The sequence below is a fragment of the Dendropsophus ebraccatus genome, chromosome 13 (genome assembly GCF_027789765.1).
Source record: "Dendropsophus ebraccatus isolate aDenEbr1 chromosome 13, aDenEbr1.pat, whole genome shotgun sequence".
In the NCBI taxonomy this organism is placed as follows: Eukaryota; Metazoa; Chordata; class Amphibia; order Anura; family Hylidae; genus Dendropsophus; species Dendropsophus ebraccatus.
In genome coordinates this window covers 15,802,917-15,826,157 of record NC_091466.1, presented here as the reverse complement: position 1 = coordinate 15,826,157, position 23,241 = coordinate 15,802,917, and the positions used below count along the sequence as shown (strand labels likewise).

At 46.6% G+C, this 23,241-nt stretch overlaps 1 protein-coding gene across 5 annotated transcripts in view; it reads right to left on the bottom strand.

The window, feature by feature from the left end:
* LOC138771099 (NACHT, LRR and PYD domains-containing protein 3-like) overlaps positions 1-23,241 on the bottom strand; it is a 128,718-nt gene that overhangs the window by 91,989 nt on the left and 13,488 nt on the right. For 3 of the 5 annotated variants that reach the window (XM_069950553.1, XM_069950555.1, XM_069950554.1), the window contains 3 exons: positions 11,912-12,075; positions 8,747-8,918; positions 2,037-2,102 (listed from right to left, as the gene is read on the bottom strand). In XM_069950553.1, the coding sequence (XP_069806654.1) occupies positions 2,037-2,102; positions 8,747-8,918; positions 11,912-12,075 (402 nt within the window). Of the gene's footprint in view, positions 1-2,036; positions 2,103-8,746; positions 8,919-11,911; positions 12,076-14,726; positions 14,823-23,241 lie in introns of all 5 variants that reach the window. The other 2 variants (XM_069950552.1, XM_069950556.1) reach the window with 1 other exon arrangement.

The following is a 23,241-nucleotide window of genomic DNA, read 5'->3' as shown; positions in this document are numbered from 1 at the left end:
ATAGCAACCCCATTGACCCCGCCCCCTCATCGGCCATTGGAACAGGCTGGCCTAAAGGTCTAGGCACACACCCCTCTAGGTCTGCCCACCAATGGGCATCAAGGGGGCGGGACAAACGGTGACGCTGTGGGCGGGGCTAAGTGGTGCTAATGCTGCGAGGCCCTGCCCACTTAACACAATCTGCAGGTGATAAAAGATCACTTTTTACTTGAACAAGCATCATGACGTATGATATAAAATAAGGTATGAAAAACGCTAAATTTACCCTTTACACCTGTGTAGATAAGTCAGAATGCAAAAAGGGGGGGACAGTGTCACTTTAAGGCTCAAGTGCAGTGTTCAGACAGATGACGATTAGGAGAAATCCTGCCCAGGGGCATTCCTAATGATGAAGAGGGCGTGGAGGAGGGACGGAGAGGCGGTGCAAGCCTAGGGCACAGACACTCTAGGCCAGGAGTCCCCAAACTTTCTACACAGGGGGTCAATTCACTTTCCCTAAGATCAGTGGAGGGCTGGACTATATGCTGCTGCTATATCTGGTCCATGGGGAGCTGTTGAAGTTGGAGGATGGTGCAAACGGCTGTCACGCCAAGACACTGTCTCTGCCCATGAGGAGGCGGTGGAGTGATGGATCATACTGTTCATCTGTCTCTGGTCCGCAGGAGGAGCATTAAAGGGGTGGCTTAGGATGGTGGAGCTTTAGTTCTACCACAGCCACACAGGATCATGCTGGGAGTCGTAGTTCTACCTCACATGAGCACTAACACACACACAAACACACTACATTAGCGCACACACACACACAGATACATACATATACTCACCCACACAGCAGTAGCAGTGGAGGATGACACTGTCTCTGCCCATGAGGAGGAGATGAAGCAAGGGATAATACTGCTCAACTGTCGCTGGGCCAGGGGGCATTAGAATGATTGCTAGCAATGCTGTCTCCGTCGGGAGGGGGGCAGGGGTTGGGGGGGTACTTGTCTGCATTTGTTGGCTGGGAGATGCTGTGGGGGGGGGGGGGGGAAGAGGATGGTGCCAGGCTGCAGTGACATGTCCGGGAGAGAGGACGTTTCTCCTTGCGGTCTCTCAGCAAGGCTGCCGCACTGAGGCGGGGCCGGACGAATGGCCTCAGGGGGCCGCATGTGGCCCATGGGTCGTAGTTTGGGGACCACTGCTCTAGACCACGCCAATTTGACACAGGGCTGCAAGTTTAAAAGTTGTTTTTTAGGACAAAAACTGCATCACCTGCTGAATGGACCCCAGGACAGATGTTGGATTAAAAGCAGCTATACGAAGGTACAAGCGGTTTGGGGAGTACGGAGTCGCTTTAAAGCCCAAACCAGCTGCATCCTTCAGAGAATTCTGTATCTAAATCTTCTGAATTAGGATGTATGTTTAAGAGACAAAAATATACAGAAAAGGCACTCCAATAGTGCAACACTGGTTTTTCAACATTCATGTGAAATATAATGATGCAGTTAGAACTTCGAGATCACATATTGTAGCTTCCAGGTTGATCCGATGCATCTCAAAGAAAATTCCAGTACACAATAATACTGTGTCTAGGAAATAGGGAAATCCCAGAAAAATCTTTAGTCGGGACCCCTGCCGAAAAGCATTTACCACCAAGTTGTGATGACGTCATGACTCGGGGAAAAAGGCCTGTACCGGCTGATGAACTGGCTGCTTAGCCAATCAGTCACTGTAGGGCATCCCACCCCAGTCACCGACTGGCTGAGTGGCCAGTCCATCAGCTGGGTTGTGATGTGTCCGCACCAGAGTTCCTGGAGCCCGGACGCTGCAGGCACAGGAAGGGGTCAGTTAGTACTTGTAATGAATTTCCCCCCTGCCCCTGCAGGATTTTATAAATTGCCAGCTTTAAGGAAAGTCTCAAACACAGTGCCAGTGAAAACAAAATAATAACTTTTGCAAAATGTGACAATAAAAAATATAAAAACACTGAAACCATGTGCCATACATGCATACTATGAGGACATTCACTACAATAAATTTATAAAATGTACACTTACCTATCAGGTCTTGGCGAAATTGGTGACCCTTCTTATCGAGTAATATTTCTTCAATCAGACTATCACCTTATGAGAAATCATAGTTTTGATCATTTTTCTCATGTACAGATAAAGTTCACTGCTCAGTGTATACACATAAATTATTTTGTATTTTATTGCCTTCTCCAGCACCATATTTCTTTTAACCCAAACCCTGAAAAACTGGGAAAAAATGTCAAAATGCCCTGCTTCCTTATTGTACCCTAATCACTGAATTCCGATGAAGCAGTGTCTATGTCAGGGGTCGCCAAACTTTTTACACAGGGGGCCAGTTCACTGTCCCGCATATCGGTGAAGGGCTGGACTATATGCTGTTGCTATATCTGGTCCGCGGGGAGCTGTTGCAGCTGGAGGATGGTGCCAACGGCTGTGACGCTGAGACACTGTCTCTGGCCCATGAGGAGAAGGTGGAGCTAAGGATAATACTGCTCATCTTTCTCTGGTCCAGTGGGGCATTAGGATGGTGCCAGCGACGCTGTCTCTGTCAGGAGGGAAGCAGGGGTTGGGGGGTACTTGTCAGCTGGGAGATGCTGTGGGGGTAGGAGGATGGTACCAGGCTGCAGTGACATGTATGGGGAAGAGGAGGTTTCTCCTTGCTGTCTTTCAGCAAGGCTACCTCACCGAGGCAGGGGCCAGATAAATTCTCAGGGGGCCACATGTGGCCCGCAGGCCATAGTTTGGGGACCCCTGGTCTATGTGTTCAATGTTACAGCATCCTTGGCAAAATTATTATCCAAAATATTCTCCATCTGTAAAATGTTCATTTCCTAACACGGATTAGATACCTTCCTTACATTTTGTCACCAAGTGTCAATGTTCAGACCAACACATGCACCACAGGGGGACAGCATAAAAGGAAGGCATCTGATAGATGTTCGGACTAGGGATGGTCCGAACCTGCCGAGGTTCCAGTTCGTACGAACCCGGACTCTCAGCAATGATTCCCGCTGTCTTAAACCTCCGTGCAGAGGGTGGATAGAGCAGGAGCACCGCCTGGAAAACCGGGATACAGCCACAGCCATAGGCTGTATCCTAGTTTTCCAGGCGGTCTTCCCGCTTTGTCTACCCTTTCCACGGAGGTTTAAGACAGCGGGAATCATTGCTGAGAGTCCGGGTTTGTACGAACCCGAACCTCGGCAGGTTCGGACCATCCCTAGTTAGGACCCCTTGACATGTCAAGAAAATGTCAAAGAGTCATAACTTTCATATTTTTTCATATAATGAGCGCATATTTTTTGCGGGATCAATAGTTGTTTTTAAAGACATCCCTCATTTTATCATAAAACATACTGCAAAACATAAAAAAATATAATGGGATCTTGCTCCTACAATGTATAGAACCTACCCATCATCTATCCCCCTTCCCTGTATCCATCCCCTCCTTGTTTATCCCCCTTCCCTGTATCCATCTCCTCCTTGTTTATCCCCTTTCCCTGTATCCATCTCCTCCTTGTTTATCCCCCTTCCCTGTATCCATCTCCTCCTTGTTTATCCCCCTTCCCTGTATCCATCCCCTCCTTGTATATCCCCCTTCCCTGCATCCATCCCCTCCTTGTTTATCCCCCTTCCCTGTATCCATCCCCTCCTTGTATATCCCCCTTCCCTGCATCCATCCCCTCCTTGTTTATCCCCCTTCCCTGTATCCATCCCCTCCTTGTATATCCCCCTTCCCTGCATCCATCCCCTCCTTGTTTATCCCTATTCCCTGTATCCATCCCCTCCTTGTTTATCCCCCTTCCCTGTATCCATTCCCTCCTTGTTTATCCCCATTCCCTGTATCCATCCCCTCCTTGTTTAATAATGCTTTTATTTTATTTGTATTTTATTTATTTGTTTATCCCCTTCCCTGTATCCATCCCCTCCTTGTATATCCCCCTTCCCTGTATCCATCCCCTCCTTGTTTATCCTCCTTCCCTGTATCTATCCCCTCCTTGTTTATCCCCATTCCCTATATCCATCCCCTCCTTGTTTATCCACCTTCCTTGTATCCATCCCCTCCTTGTTTATCCACCTTCCTTGTATCCATCCCCTCCTTGTTTATCCCCCTTCCCTGTATCCATCCCCTCCTTGTATATCCCCCTTCCCTGTATCCATCCCCTCCTTGTTTATCCCCCTTCCCTGTATCCATCTCCTCCTTGTTTATCCCCCTTCGTTGTATCCATCCCCTCCTTGTTTATCCCGATTCCCTGTATCCATCCCCTCCTTGTTTATCCCCCTTCCCTGTATCCATCACCTCCTTGTTTATCCCCCTTCGATGTATCCATCCCCTCCTTGTTTATCCCCATTCCCTGTATCCATCCCCTCCTTGTTTATCCCCATTCCCTGTATCCATCCCCTCCTTGTTTATCCCCCTTCCCTGTATCCATCCCCTCCTTGTATATCCCCCTTCCCTGTATCCATCCCCTCCTTGTTTATCCCCATTCCCTGTATCCATCCCCTCCTTGTTTATCCCCCTTCGTTGTATCCATCCCCTCCTTGGTTGAACTTGATGGACATGTGTCTTTTTTTCAACCATATTAACTATGTAACTATGTAATGTTAACTTTGCAACAATTACTAATATGTAATCTTTATTCTGTAGGTCAGTAGGATTACAGCAATAGGCAATTTAGACACTTTGTTATTTTTTTTTTACTAACTTTAAAAAATGTAACATTTTTAGAATAAAAACATGATTTGAAATCTAACATCTATAACCTCGTCATTTTTTAATCTATGGCGAAGTATGAAGCTTTCATTTTTTTCTCTATGATCTGTGGTTTTTATCAGTACCAGACTGGAGTGGATGGAACATTTTGTTTGTTTTTAACTCAACTTTTATCTGATATGACCAAAAATCTGCAAATCTGCTATAACAAGGGAAATACCAAAGAGAGGTATCAATCCACCTGCATGGTCTACTAAGCAATGCTATCAACTAGCTAGAACACTACTCCACACTGATGAGGGGCACCAACCAGAAACAGCTGTTTGTGGATACCTGGCCTTGTGGATACCTGGCCTTGGTATGTCCTTTGTCATTTGCTTGAGCTGAAAGGGCCACCTAATATGGTGGTTTTGGTGATTTCCTTTAAGGAGCTACCCCTTGGCCGAGCCCTTCCTGAAGGAATATCTGACTAGTCCTACATTTTAAGACTCTTAAATGAGGCTTCACAGGATCTTTTTGCATAATGATGTTTCCCAGGGGGAAATGCACCTAGGTTTTCACTGTGTTAAGTGTTTTTACTACCAGCCTACAATGTCTTCTTTACTAGCTCCGGTGATTGTTTTACTGTGGTGATCTATATACAGGTATTCTATATATTTGTGTCATCTGTCACAGTACTGGAAATAATCTGTACAGAACAGGAAGTCTCAGCCTAATTATAAGACTAGTACACTGGAGGGGGGAGGGGGGCAAACAAAACAGCAACATTCTCAAAAAAATATGTTTAGCATAAACAACGGATTATCGGGAACCAATCACTACAAAATTGCTCCTACAGCTCTAAATACATGATTATATGGCCCCAAGCACTGTTTCCATTAAAGTGACTGTACCACCAGGCCCAGGCTGAAGCACTGGAGACGGGCCGACCCACCCTTAGTGGGAAGAAACCCCAGCCCCTCCATGACGTGACTCCATTAGAATCAATGGAACCATATCATAGAGGGGCTAGGGTTTCCTCCCACTAAGGGTGGGTCGGCCGCCTCCAGTGCTTCAGCCTAGGCCTGGTGGTATAGTCACCTTAATATAAGGGCCCTATTTCACCGGACGATTATCGTTCACATAGTCGTTAACAATTAATGATCTCGAACGACCGCTATTGCAAAAGACCTGAAAACGTTCAGTCATTTCCATGGAACAATAATCGTTACTAATGATCGTATTTGCGATCGTTTTTTCTTCGCTATTGCGTTCGTATCTACTGCGAACGACCGAACAACGTCTTATTCAATGCGAACGATTTGCGAACGAGCATCGATAAAAATAGGTCCAGGTCTTATAAAGCGATCAACCATTTCTTGTTCGGTCGTTTATCGTTAACTGCTATTCAACCAAACGATTATCGTTTAGATTCGAATGATTTAACGATAATCTGAATGATAATCGTCCAGTGGAATAGGGCCCTAAGTAATCACAATTGGCGTTACTTATATGATCCTTCAGAAGTCACGCCTCCCTAGGAGTGTCTGCACTCAAGGACGGCTCCTCTGTGGCGCTGCTGGCTCCTATACTAGCAGTGACTAGTTAGCAGCTGAGGACTGTGACCATGCCCAGTAAAGGATGTGATCAAATACTGCAAAATTTTCTGCAGCACACACTACTTCACTTTAATATTCTTCTTTAATATTTTAATGGGGTGGGGGTAGGGCTGGGCGATTAATCAAATTAATTTGATTAATTCGCCCAGAAAGTTAGAATCGATTTGATTTTTTGTGAAAATCGTAAATTCGATTTTCACAAAAAAATCTTTGCGGGCGGAGTGGTGCAGGGAAGATAGTCTGAGCTCTGTCTCCAGGAGAGCCGAGCATGGCCGCGGCCTCCCGTATACCAGGGCAGGTGGAGGAAGAAGAAGCTCCGCTACATCTGAGAGGGTGAAGGACCTTTCATGACGTCACGGCCATGTGACCGCCACTCACGTGCCGGGGAGGAGTCAGCCCCAGCCGGAATGATGACATCTGGAGGCTTGCGGTCACGTGAGCAGAAGATGCAGCAGAGCTCTGTATGTGATATCTACGTAGCAGAGCTGTATGTGTAATATACACGGCACAGGTCTGCTTGTGTGACTTGCATACAGCAGAGCTCTGTGTATGTAATGGTCTTGCAGGCAGCAAAGCTCTTTGCAAGTTCTATGTTAAAAGTGTTCAGCAGAGCTCTACATATGCTAATGTGTTTAACAGAGCTGTGTGTGAGATGTGCTTGAAGTCACCCCCAACTGCCCCAGTCACCTCCTGCTGCCCCTGTCTCCCTCAGTCACCCCCAACTGCCCCGTCTCCCTCAGTCACCCCCAACTGCCCCGGTCTCCCTCAGTCACCCCCAACTGCCCCGGTCTCCCTCAGTCACCCCCAACTGCCCCGTCTCCCTCAGTCACCTCCAACTGCCCCTGTCGCCCTCAGTCACCCCCAACTGCCCCTGTCTCCCTCAGTCACCTTCAGCTTCCCCTGTCTCCCTCAGTCACCCCCAACTGCCCCTGTCTCCCTCAGTCACCCCCAACTGCCCCTGTCTCCGTCAGTCACCAACTGCCCCTGTCTACCTCAGTCACCCCCAACTGCCCGTCTCCCTCAGTCACCCCCAGCTGCCCCTGTCTCCCTCAGTCACCCCCAACTGCCCCTGTCTCCCTCAGTCACCCCCAACTGCCCCTGTCTCCCTCAGTCACCCCCAACTGCCCCTGTCTCACTCAGTCACCCCCAACTGCCCCTGTCTCCCTCAGTCACCCCCAACTGCCCCTGTCTCCCTCAGCCACCCCCAGCTGCCCTTGTCTCCCTCAGTCACCCCCAGCTGCCCCTGTCTCCCTCAGTCACCCCCAGCTGCCCCTGTCTCCCTCAGTCACCTCCAGCTGCCCATCTCCCTCAGTCACCTCCAGCTGCCCCTGTCTCCCTCAGTCACCCCCAGGCCCCCTCAGCTACCCCAGTCACCACTCATCTATTCCTGTACTACCACACCCCTTATCCACTATATCTCCACTACTACACCCTACCTAGATGGCGGCACAAAGAAGATCTATACTATATGGGGGCACAGAGTGGCACATATTTGGGAAAACTACTTATATAGGGCATAGAAGGGGCTTTATACTACATGGGGGCACAGGGGGAGCACTGTTACACTGGGAAGCAATACAGTTGTTTTCTTAGACTCATTAAAATAGTATCTGACGCTGCAGGGAGAAAAATGTTCTGTTTATTTAGCAAAAAAAAAAAAAAAAGATTTAAAATCGAGTCCAAAATTATTTTCTAAAAAAATTTAGATTTTATTTTTCGCCCAGCCTAGGTGGGGGTGATACAGTGTGTCAGATCCAGTCTTTTTGATAGTAATGGCCTATTCTTATGAAGCATTAACACAGACAGATTTATCTGACGGGGGGGGTGTTTGGCTATCTACAAGAGGGTTGGCCTTGTTTTTTTGTCTGTACTTTCGCCACATGCAGAGTGCAACCTACGGCGTGAACAGAGGCATGTACCATACACTGCTATCCATGACATGTGGGGGGTAATATGGCATGTGGACTGCTGGGGTTTGTGCGCCAGGGCTTATTTTAAGTCCCAGTCCAGCCTTGCTTTCTGCTCCCAGTGACCTAAACATAAAAACATAGAAACATAGATGGTTGTCAGCAGAAAAAGCCTCCCTGGTCTATCTGGTCTGCACTATTAGTATTTCCCTTTTCATTATCTTAGGATAGATATATGTTTATCCCAGGCAGATTTATATCATGTAGGTTTATCAACCACATCTGCTGAAAGTTTGTTCCAAGCATCTATTACTCTTTCAGTAGTGACTGTTCACTTTCGGGTGCCACTGCATGCACTTTGGATTTTGAAGGAACACTCTGAAGCTACACTGTAAATACAGTCTTTCAGTCATAGTTGAAAGCCCTTATGTGTAGACATTGCTTTACGACATATCCGATGGAAATTCTTAATGTGGGCAATGTAAGTTATGAAACCTTTTTTCCACTATGACATGTTACCTTTGTGACGGAGTTTCTCCAGTACAGCCTGCAGGCCAGGAATATCATGATGTCTCTGTATGATGTGAAGGCTGACCCATAATGCTTTTACAGCTTCTCTTCCTCTGTTATATATATCCTGTAGTAACTCCCGGGCGATTGTTCTTCTATCGTTTTCTATACCTACATATTTCTAGAATATGAGAAAGATGCCACATACGGGTCAATATACAAATATACATATAAAAAATGCATAAAGGACAAGTGCCATGAAAAACTTTTTCCCAGTAATTGAAGCACATTACAAAGTTATATAACTCTGTAATGTGCTTCAATCACCTGTCTGCCTCCCTTCCCTGTCTTTTCCCCCTTCCACCCCCCACCAGGAAGTGTAGGAAACTCACACATACCTAATTACTGTCGTCACCGTCACCAGGCAGCTCCTTCTTGTGAGGGTGAGTGATCAGCAGGAGGGCTGCTCTAGGTCCTGTTACACCAGCCTCCCCCTCCTTGTGAGGTGACTCAAGTGATGGCTTGCAGTTGTTCAGACAATGGGAGCTGAACATGCTGAGTCACCTGACAAGGCAGGGGTGGGGGGGAGGCTAGTGTAACAGGAGAAGGAGCTGACAGAAGAGCTTGGTGACGGTGACGACAGTCATTAGGTCTGTGTGAGTTAGGACACTTCCTGGTGGGGGGTGGAGGGGGGAAAAGTTTTTCATGGCACTTGTCCTTTAAAGCGGCACTATCAGCAGGTTTTTTCCAGAGAACCTGCTGATATGCCGCAGTAGCAGAGGACCTAAGCAGTATATGGCAATTATTTTCACCCCTCTCCTCCCCCGCATTGTTTGTAAAATCACTAAATACTCTTATGCAAATAACTTGCTTAAAGGAGAAGTCTGGCCAAAATTATTTTTTCATAAGTTATTACTTATGGAAAGTTATACAAATTTCTAATGTACATTAATAATGGAATATGCACATATAGAGCTATTTTCCTTAATTTAGTAGATCATGGAGTGTTAGAATTCTCTCAGAAACAGTGACGTCACAACGAAGGGTGTAATTCCTATGAAGTGTCCAGCAGGGGGCGCTCTAAACGTAGAAGTCTATGGGACTTTATTGTTTCTATGGATGTCTATGCAAAGTAATGGAATGTAATGTAGTGATCAGTGTGCTTTATTGAATGAATCCATCTATGGAATACTATGGGGAACAAGTGTCCTTGCTCCCCAAAGTATTGCATAAATGAATTCAATCAGTACATTTGGATATCCATCACAGTAAGCCCGCCGAACCGCCGCACTTGACTGTATAGACTGAACTACTACTCCCATCACCTGCTCATAGTATGAGCAGGTGATGGGAGTAGTAGTTGGGTTATGCCTATGACATGCCTGCCGCTGCTGATGCTGCCGGGAGCAGCCGCTCATCACACAGGAGCCATCATGCCCCCTCCTCCTTCTTCCACTATCCTACAGTTGACTCCCCGCCTGCCCGCCGCTCTCCCCTCACACATACCGGCTCCCGGTGCTTCCCCAGCCAGCACGTGTGGGAGAGGACAGTCAGTGCGGACACCGGGGAGAGCGGCAGCCAGGCGGGGAGTCAGCTGTGGGATAGTGGGAAGCGGAAGTAGTCGTGGGATAGTGGAAGAAGGAGGAGGGGGGAGCAGAGGGGGCATGATGGCTCCTGTGTGATGAGCGGCTGCGCCCAGCGGCATCAGCAGAAGAAGGCATGTCATAGGCATAACCCAGCTACTACTCCCATCACCTGCTCATACTATGAGCAGGTGATGGGAGTAGTAGTTCAGTGTATATAGTCAAGTGCGGCGGCGGGGGGGGGCAGCAGTTCAGGGGGCTTACTGTGATGGATAGCCAAATGTACTGATTGAATTCATTTATCGAATACTTTGGGGAGCAAGGACACTTGTTCCCCATAGTATTCCATAGATGGATTCATCCAATAAAGCACACTGTACACTACATTCCATTAGTTTACATAGACATCCGTAGAAACAATAAAGTCCCATAGACTTCTACAAATAGAGCGCCCCCAGCTGGACACTCCATAGGAATTTACACCCTTCGTCCTGATGTCACTGTTTCTGAGAGAATTCTAACACTCCATAATCTACTAAATTAAGGAAAATAGCCCTATATGTGCATTTCCCATAATTAATGTACATTAGAAATTTTCATAACTTTCCATAAGTAATAACATCAAAAAATAATTTTGGACGGACTTCTCCTTTAAGAGCATTTAGGGCGTTGCTCGGGCCGGAGAGCATCGATGCGCCCACCCAGCTCACTATGCATATCCATAACTGCATAGTGGGCTCTATACAAGATGGCCGCGCAGAGAAGCAGTCCCGTCGGAGACTGGCTGCTTCCCACGCATGCATGAATCCCCCGGGCCACCGCCGATCCTCCCGGAAGGTTCCTCAAGACGTAAGTCTAAGTCTATCTTATACGTACATCCTGAGGGACCTCCGTGAGGTTCGGTGGCAGCCCTGAGATTCAGTCCGACGGGATTGCTTCCCCGCACAGCCGCTGTGTATAGAGCCCACTATGCAGTTATGAATATGCATATGCATGTCTGCTATAACACTAAATGATTATCGTTCAAATCAGAACAATCTAACGATTTTTCAAACAATAATCTTCCTGTGTAATACCCTCCTAAGGGTCCTATTATACAGGCCAATGACAGCCTGATCAATAATGTACAACACTGTACACAAGCTGGATCGGCATTTGATTAATGAGCCTATTATCTCGATTATCGTTTAGTAAGGGTTGCACAGACATCTTTATTGATGTCCATGCAGCCCTTGCCCTAAACTGTTATACATCACCTCTCCTCCAAGCTCCTGTTTTTCTCCTGTTCTGCTTCCTCCCTGGTGCAGCAGCTGTAGCTGACAGGCCGCTTAGCCAATCACTGGCCGGGACCACTGCTGCCAGTGATTAGCTCAGACAGGCCGCTCTGAAGCAAGAGAGGAAGCAGAGAACAGGGGCATGGAGAGGTAACGTACAATAGTTTACTCAATCAATGATTTTAGGTCTGGAACTAAAGACATGATCATCGGCTAATCGTTGTCTCTATTACATGGAGCGATAATAGGCCGAATCGGCCTAATTCAGCCGATTATCGCTACGTGTAACAGGGCCCTAACAGGTTACATCCTCTCACCTTAGCATCAGAGACACCGTAAACACATAGATCCCTTAAAAGTGATTGACGACATATGTTCTCCATAATGTGTTCCAGATCATCTTGGAAATAATGATATGTCATCCTGAGGACATCATCTTCATACTGAAAGAGCTGCTGGTAAAACTGCTGGGTCTTATCATCTACAAAATGAAGGAGACACAACAATGGCATTGACTGATTGCACTCTATGGATAATACTCCTGTTCTGGATTAGTTTACAAGGGTCCACTGAAGAAATCTGCATTTCTTTTTATTTTATGATTTTTATGATTTTTCTTCTCCTTTTGTGATGTTTACATGTAGATACATGGCAGACTTAAGTCAGTGCTGACAATGGCTCATAAAAGGCTAAGTGGGCTCATAATTATGACACTGCTGAATGCTTAGATATTCACTTACCCTCAAAATATATTCAGTAAAGTGGACCTATTGCTCTTAAACAGAACAAAACACTTTGGTGACAGATAAAATTTAAAGGAGAACTCCAAGCAGACCTCTTTTTTTCACAAGTGCTATGAAGGGGGAAGGATAAAAGAAATAACATGCTCTAACTTCCCCAGCTCCAATGCTGATGGCAGCATACCGCTGATTTGGTCCACGGGTCCTGGCCGTTTCCTGGTCTGAAAGAGGCCTGGGACATGATGTGTCAGGTCCGCTTAGCCAGTCAGTGGTTGGGAACCTGGAGAGCGGATCAGCAGCATGTGGCCATCAGCACTGGAACCGGGGAGGATACAGCATGTTATTTCTTTTATCCTCCCCCCTCCCCAGAACTTGTGAAAAAAAAAAGAGTTCTCCCCAGAGTTCTCTTTTAAAGTGTATAAAAAGACATCCTAGGTCTGCCACCATAAAAGCCCCTCTGTTCTCCCACATGGACAACCCCAGAGAGTCATTTGACCCAAATCCCTCAGTTTCCTGGGAACTCTGGGATACAATTTAACACGACAAAGGCACAATGAGATGGATATATTAAAGTATTTATTTTCTGAGGAGTTCATAGGTCCTGCAGGCCAACCTCTTTGCCCAGCACCCAACTCATTTTATACCCGTACACCACCTATTTGCAAAAGATTGCCACACTACTACAAACTATATTAAATTAGTAATCTTTATTAAAGGGGTACTCCGGTGCGGCCGTATTTTTCAGATATGGCCGGGGGGAGGGGGTGGTTATGGATGGCGGAGGTTACTTCCAGCGCTGGGTTTCGGATCATGGCGCCCCATACCCCCGTCCAGTGGCCGCTTCCTGGTCTGAGCTGCCGCATGAGATGTGACGTCTCAAGGCAGCTCAGCCATTCGGCGGCCGTAGCGGAGTCCCGCCTCGGCCGCTGAATGGCTGAGCTGCACTTTTCCCTTCTCTTTATTATTGGGGGCTTTAGATATTATTAGTAAAGGGTTCTAGTACCCGAATATTAATCAGTCGGAGTCCATTTGCATACCTAGTACTTTATTTATTTCTTACGCGGGATACTGCACTGCCACTTTACCTTCAGACCTCCATTTATGCTATTTACTCTAGACTAGGACTTTGGTTAACATGTACTAGGATGGTGTTACTTGATAGGGATGGAGACATTTACCTGGAGTTTATTTCTCTCCTCTACTGGCCCTGTGAACACGATTACAATCATGGTTCCTTGTTCTGTTTATTAGTGTTTTTAACCTTTTCAGGTGTTTCTTCTGTTTATTTCATTGTTTGCTTACATTCATTTATATCCTGGTGTGCCATTGCCCTTATTGCATACGTACTTTTGTCTGGTTTAGTGGTTTTTAGAGCCGATTATCGTTCCGTGTAATAGTACCCTAAGAGTCCGTTGATTTATTTTTCCCACGTGGCCAATGTCTAGTTTTCTGCGGCCAATTTGGGATTCATGTAACTTATTGATTAATTTTTATTAAGGCCTAGTTTACATACTTACGGCGATCAGTCAACGTTTCCCTCCGGCGCAGGAGAGAAGCACCAGAGGGAAACGCATCTCTGAACTGATCCCATTGTTTTCAATGGGACAGTTCAGATCATCCGTTCTGCAACTAATGCCGCCACACCGACTGACAGACCGTACGTCAGAACGCTACATGCAGCGTTCTGACGTACGGCCCGATCATCTATCCGGCACCGCATCCACTAAAGTCTATGGAGCGCCAGAGGCATGCCGTGTGCAGACGCATGCATTATGCATCCTGGCTCTGCAACAGAGTGTCCCCTTGCAGGGGGGCGACCCCCAACTCCTCTGTACAGGTGCAGCACTATAGGACAGGGGTAGGGAACCTTGCCTCTCCAGCTGTTTCAAAACTACAACTCTCATCATGTCTGGATTACCAGGCATGGTGGGAGTTGTAGTTTTGCAACAGCTGGAGAGCCAAGGTTCCCTACCCCTATTATAGGGGTTATCCCCAAGTCCTGCTGCCCAAGGTAGAGGGCTCTGGTGTGCTGCTGCCCCGCTACATCGATGGCCCCCTGTAATGCCGTATAGAGGAAAAAAAAGGATGACAACTGATAGTTTTTTTTTTTTTTTTTTAACGGATAGAAAACCTGATGACAACTGATGCCTTTTTGGCATCAGTTGTGGTCAATTTTTTACAAAAAAACGGAAACGGATGCAACATATATATGTGTTAACTAGGCCTAACCTTTTCTTGGATGGATAATGGAAAAAAAGTAATTTATATTTCACCTTTTTATATTAATGGGGTAGTTCCGCAAAAAAAACAAAAAAACAACAACTTTCAAATCAAATGGTGCCAAAAAGTGCTAGGGATTTGTAATTTACTTCTCAAGTCTTCCAGTACTTACCAGCTGCTGGATGTCCTGCAGGAAGTGGTGTATTCATTCCAGTATGGAGAGCAGGAGAGGTTTTCTATGAGGATTTACTACTGCACTGGACAGTTCCTGACAGAGGTGGCAGCAGAGAGCACTGTGTCAGACTGGAGTTAATACATCACTTCCTGCAGCACATACAGCAGCTAATAAGTACTGGGGGCGTGAGATTTTTTTAAAAATAGAAATAAATTATAAAGCTCTTGCACTTTCTGGCATCAGTTGATTAGTAAGAAAAACATTTTGGCACCAAATTTTGGTACCCCTTTAAACTTACATTATTCAGTTTAAAAGTAATGATATAGTGTTATAGCAAGGAACGTTACAGACATGGCAATACCAAAAATGTATATTTTTGTGCTTTTTTTTTATTTTATGCCACAGTTTATTTTTAGAGTGTTAGAGTTAGAGAGTTTTTATTGTTAGAGTGTAGGATGAGGGAGGGGTTCTTTATTATGTTTTATCGCACATTTTTTCACTTTAACATTAGTGTACACTAGTTTATATTAAAGGGGTTGTCCAGCAAAAATGTTATTACATTGGGGGGGGGGGGGTCCGGCTGTCAGTGAGACCGGACCTCTGCAGTTAACCCTATAGGAACTGCGATCTGTGCAATCGCAGCACCTATGGGCTCTGATCCTGAAGGCCAAAATCAGTCCAGTCCTGAAGAGGTTAAAGGGGTAGTGCAGCGTTTAACATTTCTTCACTAAACAACACTCATTACAAAGTTATACAACTTTGTAATGTGTGTTATTTAAGTGAATGGCCTCCTTCCCCATGTTCCCCCCACCCTGGAAGTGTTGGTGCATTATACTTACGTGTTCGCTGTCGACCCCGGCCGCCATCTTGGGTCGACGACATCATCTTCGGGAGGCTGGCCAAACCGCTCCCTCAGTCCTTCATCCCGCCCCCCCCCTCTGCCGTGTCATCAGCTGCTCAGCCACGATTGGCTGAGCACAGTTATGTATATGCAATAATTAGACTGCATATACTGATCATTGCTATGCCATTGCATAGCATTGATCAGTGTAATCTATCAGAGATCTTCTCATAGAGTCTGCCCGAGACCATCCCTATGAGAAGATCCGATCCAACAGGATGGAGGTAAGTATTAAACCTCGGTCTGTCTGTGTAAGTGATCGGAATCCTCGCAGTCACACTCCAGGGGGATCCAGATCAGTCATTGAAAGGTACTTCTCCTGTCACTGACCCCTTTAACACCGTGATCTATAGCGTTCACAGCGTTTAAATGGGTTAATGGCAGGCAGCTGTGTGATCACGTCTGCCTGTCATTCTCCCCGACTCTGTCACTAGGTTTATGCTGCCTTAATTAAGGGCAGCATAAACTAGGTGATATAAATATATACTAGCAATATATTCTGTTCAGCTGATCTTCTAATATGCCTGATCTGCCAATCACACTTGTGGCTGTGGCTCAGATCGATCCTGTTGCTTAATACACAGGTACCTTTGGCAACAGGGCTGTGGAGTCGGAGTTGGAGCTAGTTTTGGCTGGAGTCGGAGTCGGAGCTAGCTTTGGCTGGAGTCAGAGTCGGAAAAAAAACGTACCGACTCCGACTCCAGCTTTAAAAAAAATCTTTAAAAATTTTAGAATTGAATTTTGATATGAATTTTACAAGTTTTGCTCATGAATATATATTATGAGCAACATTCTAATAGGACACTGGCCCTATTACATAAGGGTGGTCAGGGAATATATCAGTAATAGGACACTGGCCCTATTACATAAGGGGGGTCGGGGAATATATCAGTAATAGGACACTGGCCCTATTACATAAGGGGGGGTCGGGGAATATATCAGTAATAGGACACTGGGCCTATTACATAAGGGGGGTCGGGGAATATATCAGTAATAGGACACTGGGCCTATTACATAAGGGTGGTCGGGGAATATATCAGTAATAGGACACTGGCCCTATTACATAAGGGTGGTCGTGGAATATATCAGTAATAGGACACTGGCCCCATTACATAAGGGTGGTCGGGGAATATATCAGTAATAGGACACTGGGCCTATTACATAAGGGGGGTCGGGGAATATATCAGTAATAGGACACTGGCCCTATTACATAAGAGTGGTCGGGGAATATATCAGTAATAGGACACTGGCCCTATTACATAAGAGTGGTCGGGGAATATATCAGTAATAGGACACTGGCCCTATTAGATAAGGGTGGTCGGGGAATATATCAGTAATAGGACACTGGCCCTATTAGATAAGGGTGGTCGGGGAATATATCAGTAATAGGACACTGGCCCTATTACATAAGGGTAGTCGGGGAATATATCAGTAATAGGACACTGGCCCTATTACATAAGAGTGGTCGGGGAATATATCAGTAATAGGACACTGGGCCTATTACATAAGGGGGGTCAGGGAATATATCAGTAATAGGACACTGGGCCTATTACATAAGGGTGGTCGGGGAATATATCAGTAATAGGACACTGGCCCTATTACATAAGGGGGTCGGGGAATATATCAGTAATAGGACACTGGGCCTATTACATAAAGGTGGTCAGGGAATATATCAGTAATAGGACACTGGCCCTATTACATAAGGGTGGTCGGGGAATATATCAGTAATAGGACACTGGGCCTATTACATAAGGGTGGTCGGGGAATATATCAGTAATAGGACACTGGGCCTATTACATAAAGGTGGTCGGGGAATATATCAGTAATAGGACACTGGCCCTATTAGATAAGGGTGGTCGGGGAATATATCAGTAATAGGACACTGGCCCTATTACATAAGGGTGGTCGGGGAATATATCAGTAATAGGACACTGGCCCTATTACATAAGGGTGGTCGGGGAATATATCAGTAATAGGACACTGGCCCTATTACATAAGGGTGGTCGGGGAATATATCAGTAATAGGACACTGGCCCTATTACATAAGGGTGGTCGGGGAATATATCAGTAATAGGACACTGGCCCTATTAGATAAGGGTGGTCGGGGAATATATCAGTAATAGGACACTGGCCCTATTAGATAAGGGTGGTCGGGGAATATATCAGTAATAGGACACTGGCCCTATTACATAAGGGGGGTCATGGAAAAGTTGTCGGTCACTATTTGGCAGTTTGTTTCTGAGCTGGAAGAGTCCATTGTGTAGGGGGAGATCTGTGCTGTTCTCTTCCTGGATGCTGGATGATTGTATATGAGCAGTAGTGTAATATGGAGATATCCTGTGTAATATAGAGGAGGAGGAGAAGACATAAGTAGTGTAGCAGTAACCTCTGTCCTCAATGTGGTGTTTTCTTTCTGGGAGAAGATTGTGTGTTTTTCTTCAGTGTTCTATGGCTGCAGCTGTGTGAGTGAGTGAGTGAGTGAGTGTGTGTGTGTGTGTGTGTGTGTGTGTGAGCTATGGCTGCAGTAGGCTGTGTGTGTGCGCTATGGCTGCAGCAGGCTGTGTGTGTGTATGTATGCATGAATGTATGTATGTGTGCTATGGCTGCAGCTGTGTGTGTGTGTGTATGTATGCATGAATGTATGTATGTGTGCTATGGCTGCAGCTGTGTGTGTGTGTGTGCATGCTATGGCTGCAGTAGGCTGTGTGTGTGCTATGACTACAGCAGGCTGTGTGTGTGCTATGACTACAGCAGGCTGTGTGTGTGCTATGGCTGCAGTAGGCTGTGTGTGTGTGTGTGTGTGTGTGCGCGCTATGGCTGCAGCAGGCTGTGTGTATGTGTGCTATGGCCGCAGCAGGCTATGTGTGTGTGTGGTGTGTGCAAGCTATGTGTGTGCTATTGCTGCAGCAGGCTGTGTGTGTGTGTGCTATAGCTGCAGCAGGCTGTGTGTGTGCGCTAAGGATGCAGCAGGCTGTGTGTGTGTGTGCTATAGCTGCAGCAGGCTGTGTGTGTGCGCTAAGGATGCAGCAGGCTGTGTGTGTGAGTGCTATAGCTGCAGCAGGCTGTGTGTGTGTGTGTGTGTGTGTGTGTGTTTGCTATGGCTGCAGCAGGCTGTGTGTGTATGCTATGGCTGCAGCAGGCTGTGTTTGTGTGTGTGCATACTAGAGCTGGGCGATATGGCCAAAAAATAAAATCTCGATTTTTTCAAAATTTTGGACGATTCTCGATTTAAATCTCGATTTTTTTTTCCTTTTTGCTAAATAAACAGAATAGTTTTGTCCTTGCAGCATCAGATACTATTTTAATGCTATTTTAATGACATTTGAGACAACTGTATTGCTTCTCACTGTAACAGTGCTCCCCTGTAGTAGACAAGCCCCCTGTGTGCCATTCTGGGCCCCCATATAGTATAGGAGATCTTCTTTGTGTGTTTAGTAGTGGAGGTATAGTGGATAAGGGGTGTAGTAGTAGTAGTACAGGTAAAGATGAGGGGTGTAGTAGTACAGGTACAGATGAGGGCTGTAGTAGTACAGGTATAGATGAGGGGTGTGGTAGTACAGGTATAGATGAGGGGTGTAGTAGTAGTACAGGTATAGATGAGGGGTGTAGTAGTAGTACAGGTATAGATGAGGGGTGTAGTAGTAGTACAGGTATAGATGAGGGGTGTAGTAGTAGTACAGGTATAGATGAGGGGTGTAGTAGTAGTACAGGTATAGATGAGGGGTGTAGTAGTAGTACAGGTATAGATGAGGGGTGCAGTAGTAGTACAGGTATAGATGAGGGGTGCAGTAGTAGTAGTACAGGTATAGATGAGGGGTGTGGTAGTACAGGTATAGATGAGGGGTGTGGTAGTACAGGTATAGATGAGGGGTGTGGTAGTACAGGTACAGATGAGGGCTGTAGTAGTACTGGTATAGATGGGCAGCTAGGGGGGGATGGAGGGTGACTGGGGGTGACGGAGGGCGACTGGGGGTGACGGAGGGCGACTGGGGGTGACGGAGGGCGACTGAAGGAGGAGTGGGGGTGATGGAGGGCGACTGGGGGTGACTGAAGGAGGAGTGGGGGTGATGGAGGGCGACTGGGGGTGACTGAAGGGGGACTGGGGGTGATGGGAGGGCGACTGGGGGTGATGGAGGGGGACTGGGGGTGATGGAGAGGGACTGGGGGTGATGGAGGGGGACTGGGGGTGACTGAAGGGGGACTGGGGGTGACTGAAGGGGGACTGGGGGTGACTGAAGGGGGACTGGGGGTGACTGAAGGCGACTGGGGGAGATGGAGGGCGACTGGGGGAGATGGAGGGGGGCTGGGGCAGCTGGGAATGATTGGGAAAGGAGTACACATAGCCCTCCTCCCCTCACCCCGGCCACACATGCAGGTCCCGGTCTCTGCAGGAGGCTGCAGGGACTGTAGTGGTGATAGCGTCGCTGCCATTACTGGAGCTGTACAGCGGGATCAGGGGTGAAGATCCTGCTGTACAGCTCCAGTAATGGCAGCGACGCTATCACCACTACAGTCCCTGCAGCCTCCTGCAGAGACCGGGACCTGCATGTGTGGCCGGTAGGGGAACGGAACGCTATGTGTACAGCTGGGGAAGGTCGGTCGCGGCTCTGGGGGACTGCCGACCGACCTGCACCTCGCCGCACTTCCCGCCCGCCCGGCACCTCCACGCAGCGCCGCCCCCTCACTTCCCGCCGGCCGTAACCTGCACTTCATGCCCGGCCGGCACCTCCACGCAGTGCTGCCCGCCCTCCATCTCCCGCCCGGCACCTGCACCTCCCGTCCGCCCGCCCGACTGACTCTCCGCGCTTCTCTGCCCTTCCCTGCCGGCAATGATTTTTTGTGAAAATCGAATTTACGATTTTCACAAAAAATCAAATCGATTCTAACCTTCTGGGCGAATTAATCGAATTAATTCGATTAATCGCCCAGCCCTAGTGCATACAATTGCGTGCCCCCACAGTGACCTTCTATATCATTGTGTGACCTCTATATCACTATGTTTGACCCCTCTCTATATCACTATGTGTGACCCCCTGTATATCACTATGGCTGACCTCTATATTACAGGTATCTAGCATTGTTAGCAGTGTTTCTTTAAAGAGTCACTGTCGTATTTTTTTTTTTTTTTTTTTTTGCACAAATCAATAGTCCAGGCGATTTTAAGAAACTTTGTAATTGGGTTTATTAGCCAAATCTGCCATCATCTGCATGTAAAAAGCCTTTTCCCAGGTCCCCCCCTCCTTCCTCTTTTTCATCCACTCTGAAAAATCAGAAAATTGTGACTTGTTGCAGGAGACGTCCCCTGTCTGTTCTAGGGAGAGGGGAGGGGGGAGGAGGAAGGAGGGAGTTAGCCGGCAGCAGAAAGCAGATAACAGAGGATTACAGGCACGGAGCTGGGTGACAGCTGTAATCTGAGCTCAGACAGGTCACTGGTGATGGTCAGTAGAGATATCCCGTGAGGGATTTGTAGATTAACTCTTTGTTGTCCTGTTTTGGTCTTTTCTTTAGCTCTCTCCATAGGAGAACAATGAAGACAGGGGGGAGAGCTTCAAACTGCTTTTTCATGATAAAAATGCATTTTTCGGATAATAATCCCAATTACAAAGTTTCTTAAAATCGCCTGGACTATTGATTTCTGCAAAAAAAAAATTCACGACAGTGACACTTTAAGTATGGTGAATATTTAGTTAGAAACATAGAAGACTGTCAGCAGGAAAAGACCACCTGCTCCATCTAGTCTAGTTGTGAGTAGTTCAGGACATGGAGGCTGGAGACTGGCTTCATCCACTGCACACACAGGAGAAGCTGCTTTATATACAGTATTCCTTATTCCCTCAGAAGTCGCCCCAGGATCATGTAGGACATTAGGGAGAAGCTGCTGAGCCAGTGTGATAAATAACTCCCCTGGTATATGACCGGCCATTTATAAAGGAGCAGGAGTCGGAGTCGTTCCTGATAAAATTCAGGAGTCGGAGTTGGAGTCTGAGCTGCGGCTTACCGACTCCACAGCCCTGTTTGGCAATAGAATTAAGTATCCACCTTGCCTACAATTTCAATATGGTTTGTTGTCTATCCGTACCTTGTTCAATGTCTGCAAATTTCAGAGTGCCAGGATCATTAGTATGGGCTTCTTCAAAGTTCAATCAGGTGGGGAGCGCCTACTCTTAAAAAGTGTTCTCTGACTCAAACAAGTGGCGGACTGCCCTCAAATAATTGGAACGCAGCATGCATGTCTGGCCAGCGCTTAATTCACTCAGGGGAGCAGTTTTTTTCCTCTGCTCTTGGGACTGGTGGGGTCACAGTAGTCTGACTCGCACAGAGCATATTGTTATTCAATCCACTTGGGCCTTCATATGATGAGTTTGATTTTTGTCTCAGAAAGATGGATAGATGTGGGCCATTATGTAAATAGCAATACAGGTAAATCTGTTATAAATGCCCTTATTCTTGAGCTATCTGGTCCTCTACTATGTGACTGACACAAAGTTTCAAGGTTCTTATAGGAATGAAAACAGAGACTGAGTTCCTATGTAAGAAATGCTTGTGGGCACAAACCGGAAATTGTTGCTGACAAACTGGGTTCTGTGTATTTAAGTCTAGGTTCACATTGATGGCTGTCTTTCATAACTACAGCCCTCTGTGCACATTCCGTGCGGAACCCCCTCTCGCCAAATCATACCTTCGATCGGTTTGAATGTAAGGGCTTGCTCCCATTTAGACTGATAGAAGGCATTCTGTGTCGAGTCCGTGCAGTGGGGTTCCGCACGGAATCTCGACACCAATTTTGTAGTGTGAACGGGGCCTTAGGCTCCACAGACTTACATTAGGAGCCTGACTCATCACATGACCAAAAGCCGACTAAGGATCGCACTTAGGCCAGTCTTCTCCGTGCTCAGACTCAGACCAATCAAGACTTTTTCCAAACGACAGGTACACTTTAAAAATGGACCTGTCAGCAGGTTTTTGGTGTATAAGGTAAAGCCAATATAGCACATCTGACCATAAATCTGTGCACGTCTTCATTTTCATAAGTGATCCCTCCTGTGGCAAGATATCATGCCTTTAATTCATAGGCAAAAGCATAGGTTTTGTTGGGGTTAATCATAGTAAATATTGCATGCTGCGGCGGCCCAACCTCCTTTGCTGCAAATCCATGCACACTTTCTAAAAAGTGACAGGCAAGATGCAAAGGGGCAGAAAGGTCACACACTTTATGCCAAACCGAGCAAATATTCAATAATGTTTTCCTTGTTAACCCACCTTTTTCTTTTTTTCACCGTCCTTACTTACTTAAATTTAATTGACCTTTAAAAAAGAACCACACCCAAAAGGGCCTGAACTAGAATAACGTACCAACAGCGTCATTGTAATGACACGCACCCAAAACATGAGAAGACTGACGGCATTTGGAACGCAAAATGAGGGACGTCATTTAGAAAAAAAAAAACGGCAAGAAAAAAATGTCATGTGAGCATAGCCTATGTATGTAACGACTGAAACACCTACCAGAAAAACACACAATACCCACAGGAGACCATTTGCCATTCTCCATTCCTTACAAGGACATTGGCATCAATGTGAATTGTACAGATGGTGTAGGGCTGGGCAACA